Source organism: Accipiter gentilis, chromosome 11, assembly GCF_929443795.1.
Source record: "Accipiter gentilis chromosome 11, bAccGen1.1, whole genome shotgun sequence".
Classification (NCBI taxonomy): Eukaryota; Metazoa; Chordata; class Aves; order Accipitriformes; family Accipitridae; genus Astur; species Astur gentilis.
In genome coordinates this window covers 29,121,894-29,131,296 of record NC_064890.1, presented here as the reverse complement: position 1 = coordinate 29,131,296, position 9,403 = coordinate 29,121,894, and the positions used below count along the sequence as shown (strand labels likewise).

At 44.0% G+C, this 9,403-nt stretch overlaps 1 protein-coding gene across 3 annotated transcripts in view; it reads left to right on the top strand.

The window, feature by feature from the left end:
* The first annotated feature begins 561 nt into the window (after window positions 1-561).
* MDFIC (MyoD family inhibitor domain containing) overlaps window positions 562-9,403 on the top strand; it is a 53,442-nt gene continuing 44,600 nt past the window's right edge. Inside the window, exons 1-2 of one of the 3 annotated variants that reach the window (XM_049813797.1) lie at window positions 562-662; window positions 2,980-3,135. In XM_049813797.1, coding sequence (XP_049669754.1) covers window positions 3,045-3,135 — 91 coding nt within the window. In that variant the 5' untranslated portion in view covers window positions 562-662; window positions 2,980-3,044. Of the gene's footprint in view, window positions 663-2,563; window positions 2,644-2,769; window positions 2,867-2,979; window positions 3,136-9,403 lie in introns of those variants that run through there. The other 2 variants (XM_049813799.1, XM_049813798.1) reach the window with 2 other exon arrangements.

Here is a 9,403-nt window from a genome sequence, read left to right as displayed (position 1 = left end):
TTTTAGATTAGCTGTGTATTTGTTAGAATGATGTTGTACTGTCAGGAAGTGCTGTTTGGTTGGCTTATGCCAATGAACTTTGCTCATCTGTGCTATTTCATTAACAGTGGCCACATCTGGATTCATCTCTTTACAATCATCACAGTCTTTGGTAGGTAGTGTTTTATGTATTGCACAATATTTTTAATGTGCTATTTCAGTGAATTGTGCTTTTGGTGTATTGAATTTTCTTACCTTTTTTTAATCTGATTTTGCTTAGGGTTATCTCCCACTGCATCAGTTGTGATATCAGCAGAAGATCCTCTTCCATTCATTTAGTTGGTTTAAACTCTATGCAGGCTGCTACAGAGTTGAAGCTTGGCAGGGTGAGCTCATCCCATCAACTTTTTAAAGGAGATAAACTGAGTGCCGTGGAGTTTACCGTGTGGGTTTCACAGATAAGCTTAAAAAAAACACCCCAAATAGCAACGCTGGACAGTATCTGCTCTTCATAGGCAGTAATTATCCAATGAAATATTTTGAAGGCAGGGTGTGGTTGGCTAAATTATTGCTCCTCCCACTGTTTTCAATATGTTTCCAGTTTCAGAGGGAAAAACACAAGCTTGTATGTTGAGTATGAGTCATAACCTCTCTACTGCTACTGACTCACTTGGGAGTTTGAGGTAAGTCATTCTACCTTCTGTCTCAGTGGCTCTGACCCCAGGACAGCGAAGAGAGAAGGAACTATGGAAAGTTATGCAATGTTTTCGTAGATGAAAAGTGTAGATATTGAGACCAATGTTATTATTTTGCAGCATGATAATAATTTGCTGTGCCCAAAATGGATTTTTTACATAGCTTCTTCCCCACATAGAACATTTTTTTCCCATTTTGTCATGGAAAAGTTTAAAGAAAGATTATGTTGTACCAAAGAACATCTTAGGTTACTGAAATACTTTACTTAAAAATGATTGTCTTTCGAAGAGGAAAGTACACGCACCTTTCATCACACTGTTCAATTTTGCACCCATAATGACCAATAATAAAGCTGTACAGCGGTGCAAAATTATGGATGGCTTCTCAAATAAGAGGAGGCCCTGAAGCGTGTGCAGTCTCACAAAGAACCTGCTCCTGCTCAGGTACTTACACTCTGTCCTGGTTGGTCTGCAAGCCTTGCAGGGAAATGCTAAACTTTATAGAAGTGAACTTTTAATACCCGAGTGTATTCCTTAGCACTTACGGTATCAGAATAAATATCCACCAGTTACAGGCTGTTATGTTAGGATGTAGATAGTCTGTAACTTGGCTACTTTGTGCTTTTGTTTCCCCAAAATACCTGGCTGCAGACTGTAATGAGACATAATAGTGAAGTATATTTGCTAAACCGTAATAAAAAATCTGCTTGTAAATTTTGAGGAAGTTACAGTTCAAACATGGATATGCAGTTCGACAGAGAAAGGCGACATACACTGCGATAGCGTAAGGAAGGTTAAATCACGTAGCTGATGGACACCGGCCCACATGCGAGCAGTAATTGCGGTACTCCATGGTGTGGGCAAGCACGGGGTGCTTTGGGACGACCAAATCGACCTGTGCCATGGGAAAGAAATGTATTTCCCCTGTAGAGAAAGCACGGGTAACCCTGCCTGGCAGCTGGCACTGGAGGAAGCAGTTGGCACTCCAGGGTTTTACTTCTGAAAAATGCTCCTTCTCTCCCTCCTCCTCCTTTGAGTATTCGTGTGTGCCCGCTTTACAGTCCCTTTTCTAGACGTATCCGTGTGCTACCAGGCAGGCTTACGGAGAGGGTCAGGCTGTGTTCGACCCGGCCTTGCAGAGGGGTGGAAGGGCCGGGGGACACGCGTGGGGGCCCTCGCCGTTTCACCTGCCCGCTCAACGGGTGGAAGGCCAGCGATCCCCGCAGCTGGAACTTCCGAGCCAGCGGCTGCACCCCCGAAAGTGCCCCTGCCTCGCTGCTACAGCTGCGAGCCCCGTCCAGGCGTGAAAGCCTCCCTTTCACATTGCCTTTTTTTTTTTTTTTTTTTTTTTTTCTTTTCTCCCCCCTTCTTCCCTATTTCTGCTTGACGGCTTTCAGCCTCCTGGGGGAATTTCCGTGGCTGGAGGCCCGGTTGGAGGCTGGGGGGGGGGACGACGACGACGACGGCCGGACAGCGAGGCGTCCCGCCAGCCACCCGTCCCTCCGTCCCCACCGCCCCCGGCCCGGCCCGGCCCAGCCGGCGGCTGGCGGGCGGCAGGACCTGCACCAGCCCGCCCGCCCGCCGCAGTGGGATGTTTCATTGTCCGGAAATGATGGAGAAGGAGTGACTGTGGCGGCGGGGGGACAGCGGGGGGCGAGTGCCACTGACTGTGGCGGGCGGGCGGGAGCCGGGGGTGTGTGTGGGGAAGGCCCGCGGGAGGGAGCCGGGGGGGGGAGTGCGTGTGTGTGTGGTGTGGGGAAGGCCCGCGGGCGTGAGGGAGGGAGGTGTGTGGGGTGTGTGTGGGGAAGGCCCGCGGGCGTGAGGGAGGGAGCCGGGTGGGGTGTGTGTGGGGAAGGCCCGCGGGCGGCGGGAAGAGGCAGGCGGGCGGGCGGGCGGCCGCCGCCGGGGGAGACGGCTCGTCGGCGGAGGAGGGCCGGGCGCCCGCGGCGGAGCGGGAGGAAATGCGGAGGTAGGGCGCGCCGCGCTGCCGGCCGGCTCCGCGGGCGGGAGGACGAACGGGGCCCTCCCTCTCTCCCCCCGTCCCTCCCCGCCCCGGGTACCCCCCGCGGGCGCCCGGCTGAGGGCCCGCCGCCGCCGCCCCCGCCCCGCGGCCGCCGCCCCCCTCGGGCCCCGCGGGTGCTGGCGGCGGGGTCGGTACGGCGCGCCCGCCGCCCGCCGCAAAGTTGCCGGCGGTTCGTTGGTGTCCCTCCTCTCAAGCCCCTCGGCCACCCCCCCCCCCCCCCCGGGCCGCGAGTTTTGTGCGTGAAGCGCGTTAACGAGCCCTTTCGTTTGGTTGTTCCTTCAGGGCGGCGTGTTAGTGTTGGTCGGAGGGGGGGTGCAGGCTCTCTGTGACTCGGTGAGAGCTGGCAGATGTCCCAAGCGAGGGAACCTCTTCCTCCGGGGCCTGAAGGGCCAGAGCAAGCTCCGGCTGAAAGCAGCGCTTTGATCTCTCTCCCTCGAGGTGAGTTGCTTTAAAGTTCCTCTGTAATTGTTGCGCCTTCTATCTGAATGATGCGTTTACTGACTTGTTTTGTGGGTCTTAACCCCGCTTCTCTTTCCCCTCCCCCGACCTCCCCGAGTCGCTGTGACTCTGTAACGCTTTCGCTTCCACCTCGTTATTGTTTTAAGCAGAAGTTCCTATGTAGAAAATGCAAAAAACCCCCAAAGATGCACTGTTGTCAGCACCGGGTCTCAGTCCTTGAAAAACTGCAGTCGTTCAGAGGCACATGCTGCTCCTTAAAAATCGCTGGCTTCTTCCTCAGGTTTGTGTTCGTGTTTAGAAGCTCCTTCCTGTAAAGCTATCCTTCCAGGTCTTGCAGTAAGTTGGGAGAGGTTGATCCAGGAGCGTTGTTCAGGTTGGAGGTCGCTTTGCTGTTTCTTTCTTGGATTACTCTGCGATGCTGCAGCTAAAACGCGTTTCTGGGAGTATTAACTTGTTTCGTATCAGCTGTTCAAAAGGTTGTTTAAAAGCACGTTCATCTTAAAGACAATTTCTTTTAAGTTATGCCTTATTTGCTTTTGCACAAAATACGTTGGCATTCTGATCACCTTCACGTGGGGAAGTTTGACAAGGTGTCTTGCAAGTTATCCTCAAAATAGGGAAGCGTGTTTGCCTCCTGAGTCCTGGTCTGTGAAGATGAGACTTAATTTTTTTTTTTTTCTGTTTACAGCTACAGCTTTGTTTTCCAGAATTCTGACAGGAGTTTAAAAAGTCTCTGAAGGAACAGACAAATAAGCTTGTTCAAAAACTGTAACTTTATTCATAACTGGTTAACTGGAGCAGAGCCTGGTAACACAGTTGTGCAACTGTGGATTAAAGATGCAGTCTTGGTTTTGTAACTTGGAAAATCAATAGCTATGTGAAATCAAAGTTGAAGACTCATTTGAGAAACCAGAAAGTATCCGTAGCTAAGTAAAAAATGTTCTGGCAGGGAGACATATTAAATTGGCTTATACTTATCTTATTGTTGGCTTTTTTTTTTTTTTGTCCTAGAGAATGACTCATAACTTCTAAACAGTAAAAAATAATAATAAAAAAAGATTAGATACAGAAGATGAAGCATGCAGAACTGAACTGCTAGAATCATGTTTTTGCCAGAAACATCAGTATCCATGATACATGTTTATTTTCAATGTGTTTGTTTTATCTGTCATGTGATCAAGTGGCCACACTGGTTAAATCCTGCATGTAGGCCATACATAAAAGTTACTGAAGTTGTAGGTCAGTGAACTCACTAGGCTGGAAAGTGGTCTCACTCTTACAGTGCCACTCTAAATTGAGTTTTCACTATGAAGTAAAGTCTTATGGGATTCCATTTTGTAAGATTTTCAATACGTGCTCGTCTTCTTATGGAAAGTAAGGAAACAAATACTGACCTGTCCATGGACAAGTTATATGCAGGAAATCTGACTGACACAATCACAGCTGTTGAGGTGGAGGATTATAAAGTTAACTTTCTTAGGGATCAGTAAGGTACATGCTGTTTCAGGTTTGCTCACTGGCCACACCTTTCAAGGCACACGCTCAATTTTAAAGCACATGTATAGTTCACAGAAAGGCAAGGGTGGGTTTTTACAGAGTTCATCCTTCAAGTACATAATTTTTATTCTAATGAACTTAGATTTAAGGATAACTGTGGATAGTTGTTGCTTTTTTCTAGCCTAAGTCTGTTGGGGAAATGGGGGTGGAAAGAGGAAGAGGTGAGTTCATAACATTTCCAGTCTATATTCCAGCATTTCTGTTGTCAGCTTTGCAGTGTGTGGTTACAGGGTAAGGTAGTCCAGATATTCCAGGACTAAAGATCTAAGATAATATGTCTGGGACTTTCAGTAGCCCCTACTTTTTCCCCAGGACATCCAAAAGTACACTGAATTCTCTAGAATTTGGCAATAATTTTTAAAGCTGTGGTTGAAATTCATATTATTTCTGGAAATAGGCTAGAGATATTTGGACAAAATCTGCAATAATTTGAAATGATAACTACTTTACTTAGTATCACTTCATCATATTTATGTGATGACTCCATATATTTACAGTGAGATACTTTAAATCTTTGTCCACCTAGAAATAAAGATTTTTTTAATCAGGAAAAAATGGCTTATGTTGTATGTATAATAACATCTTAAGTGCATTCTAGTGAGGGAGAATTTTTGATTGGTAACAGCATACTTTAATGTGCTTTCTTTATTTGTTTAACTGGTATAGATACCTTATATCCTGAGAACAAAATTCTCGTCTTCTGTAGTTCTGTAAGGTATCACCAAAAAAATACAGATCTTCAAAGTGTTCCTTTTGCTTGCTGCCATATACATTCAGGAGCTGAAGCTGAAGTTTATTTTTCCATAAAAGGAGCAGAAACTTCAACTGAATTTTAAATGTTCAACAAATATCTATCCCACAACCTAATTAAAAAACAGACAGAAGTAATAAAGTTTAGGCAGATTGCAGGGTTATACATCAGTTGTGGACATGGTGAAAACTGTGGGTTGAGGCGTAGTTTGGCCTACAGATGTGGCATGCTCTGGCTTTCGCAACTTAAAAGAATTTTTGTGTGTTATTTTAACCAACACGCTCTCTCAAGATCTCCCCCATCACTGTTCTTGTTAGTTCATTTTTGACTTAATGCATAAATATTAGCGAGATTATTGGACTTTGCCCCTCCACTCTTAGTGTGCTGTGAGAGAGAGCAAATGAAATCATAGCGTCTTCTTTCGTGGCAATGTCAATACTCTACTTCAGTCTTTCAACCATTATCTGTGCCAACTGAGTCGCTGCTCTAAGGCACAGGCTACAGGATGAAAGGTTTAACCTAATTTCTGCAAACATACAGTTAGTATTTGCCACATCCTTCCAAAAGTGTAGCTCTACTCGTGCACCCTTGTTCAAGATCCTGGTCGTGCCGTCTCTCTTCTCCTGTAGGTCCATGGGCCTTGGAATCAAACTAGGACTACTTCTACCTGTGTGCTGTGTAATGTAGTCAGTGAATAGTGTCATCTCTGTGCTCAGACCACTTCACTTTGGCTGTGATCAAGTATTTTCTCCATTGGTAGGTACCAAAATAATGTCCCTAAGCAAGGAGTGTCACAGTTAGTGGCCATTAGTCTCTCTGCTTTAAGGAAAACGTTTCATATGTTAGAGCTCGTGTCGTGATTATTGCCTGGGCCATGGGTAGACTTTTTTCATTAAATTCTCTGCATTTGAATAAGCCGTGGAATATGAGAGAGAAATTCAACAAATGTGGAACCATGTTTAGAGAATCAGGCCACATTTTAGAAAATGTAGGACTGTCATCCATAAAGTATTTGGAATGCTTTTACCTTTGCTTGTTGGTAACTAAATGTAACCTAGAATAACAAGTGAATAATATGTAGTGTTCTCAATTTAGAAAGAAAATAAATAAAATAATAGTAATAATAGAAAACCTATTATGAAATTGAGACTGATAATTGCACTTCAACTATAAGCACTTTCTAATAACTCTTCAGATGATGGAAGTCCACTAGAATTTATCTTTTTTCAGTGGGGTGGGGGAGGAGGATGGAGGAGTCTAGTAGAAATATTAAGGGCCAAGTTCTGTAAGTGACCGTTCTCTCTGGTGCAAATCATGTCGGTGTTGCTGGATGGAGATGCAGTTCTGATTTGGTGTCTGAAGAAACCATATTCAGCAACTCCTACTTCCATTCAGAAAAGTACAAACCCCATGTGCTCCTTCTCAAGAATGTGACTCAGACCTCTTCGTGTTTTCTGTGCTTAACTGTTTTCATGATGAGGAGCACTAAAGGAATGTGCTGGCTAGATGAGATGGGGTGACAGAGGACTTACTGTGGGGAATGTTTGGGCATTCTTGAGGCAATGACGATTACTATCACCGTAGTTGTTGCACTTTACCAGCAGTGCCTCAGTGTTATGAGTAATGGTTTTATTTTAACGGTTAACCAGTGCATTCAGACAGCTACTTCCTCTGTGTTTGCGTTCCCACTTGCAATCTGACAAGAGTTGAATGAATCTGTGTTAATTTCTTGTGTCGCTGTCTGTCAGTACTGAGGTGATTATTGAACGTTACTGACTAAAATACCTAAAACTTTCATAAGTATCTAACTCCAGTTTGTCATAAAAATATACTTCTGCTTTCAGTTTCACGTGCGTGCCATTCCAGTAGAGTGATTCATGTCCACATGGGTGTGATAGACTTGTATTTCATAGGGTTGACTGTAAAGGTCTTGCATCAAACTTGAAATACTTGGGTTTCATCTCATAGGCTAATTTTTTATCAGAATAAATCTCAAATTCCATTCCAGGCCCGCCCTCAGAAGTTAGATTTCTCTTTGTTTTAACCACTTATTTTTTCCTAATAAGTAGCATCCAGCAATGAGTGTGTTATGCTAGTGTTTTCATTTGGATCAGCAGTGCAGTTTTGAAGTGAATCTCCTGTTGGCTTTGGTTTGCATTGTGGAGTGATCCTGGGGAGTGACCTGGAATGAATTCCTTTTGGACAAAATGATCTGAAAGATGCACTGCAGGAATGTGCCTAATGCACTCCAGCCACTAATAAGCCTTCAGACTTTGAGATTAAATCTGAGAGCTAGTCCAAAGTAGAAAGCCCCTGGAGCATGTATAATATGGGATGTGTCCTTAAAATCAACTCTTTCACTGTACGGGCCCATTTTTATTGGCCCACACTGTTGCTAATACAGCCATAGCCACTGAGAATTGCTTAGCACTTATGTGAAACTGGTTTTGTACACATGTGAAACATTGTTGGATGAATGACATACATAAATTTATAACTGACCGCATGACAGTTAGTATGGTTGTTTGTGAAAATAAGTTTTCACTTACGTATTTGAACTTTTTAATGCTTTAAATGGTGCAGAGTACCCATTTGCATATTGCTATTAATTTTTAATTTATCACAACTAAAATTTGTCCAGGGCTGTTAAACTTGTATAGTACATTCATAATTGTTCCGTAGCTTGCACCTGGAAAATTCTGTGTAAGAGCTTTCCAAGAAGTTCAGTTGAATTGCTCTAATTTTAAGAGACTGATTTTTTTCAGTGGCATTTTTGAGGCCATTGAAAGTTGCAATGAGACATTTAAATGAAAGCCACTGAAATGAAATAAAAACAAATTAGTTATTTTAGTTTTAAAGCAATCAAACATCCAAATGGAGGCTTCCAACTCCATAATTTGTGGATTATCAATATTAATTAGATTGTACAACCAGTCATTAATGCAATGAAATCGTTTCAGGCAAATCATGAACTGGAATGGGCATTCTGTTACACGAATAGCACAGTTGAACTTGCTTGTTATGTGAAATGCCTCAAAGTTTTAGGCATTTCATGAAGTAGCTGGTGGGTGTTACTGTTAATGCTTGCATTCTGAAACCTGGTATTATCGCGGTTCCTTTGTGTTATTGTTTTGAACAGTGGAATTTTTGGTAGGAAATAGCATCCTCAGTGGTTCCTTGCCAGCAAGGATATTAATGAACAAAGGAAGCGTTAGAAATGCAGTGTTTGCCACATGCTCTTCAATCCCTCGCAACCGCTGTAGGCTTGAGACAGAGAACCGTTTTGTTGTCTTTCCTTTTGGAAACATTCTTCAACTTTTTTGTTCCTCATAGATCTACTTTTGTGTTTGGGTTTTTGGTGGTTTCTTTTTTTCACTTTTGTAATTTCTGTTTGCTTTGAAGGACAAAATTCCATTCGGGATGGTTTGAGCTTTGCACATGTATGTTTAAATCTGCGACTGCTTGTTCAGGGATAACTTGGGCCTCCCAAGGATTCATGTTTGCATCCCAGCAGCTGGGTCAAATTTAGGTGCCGAAGTAAGCTTTGCCCTGTGTTTCCATCATTCCTCTGCCCTTAAACAGTAAAACTGTTGGACTGTTCCTGACTGCATTTTTGGAGATCACAGTGACTCCACTGTGGCAGTCCATTCTGCTTGTTCCTCTCTCCTCCATGAGAATGATGCTCTCAGGTTTCCAGCAGCCTTTCCCAGCAGTTGCTTTTGCTTTACTTGTTATTTGGTGCGGTGCGCCCCATTGTTGGTGAACAGAAAATGAATGTGTCCTAGCAACAAAGCCTTCTATCGTTGCAGCAACAGGATTTTTTAACTCATTTTACATCCACAGTATCCCTGTGTCAATAGGCAAACTATAAAACCTGTTTCTCAAGTCTAGTTTGTCATGTTGCTGGTCAAGCGCTCTTGCAGTTTGCGTACTTGAAAG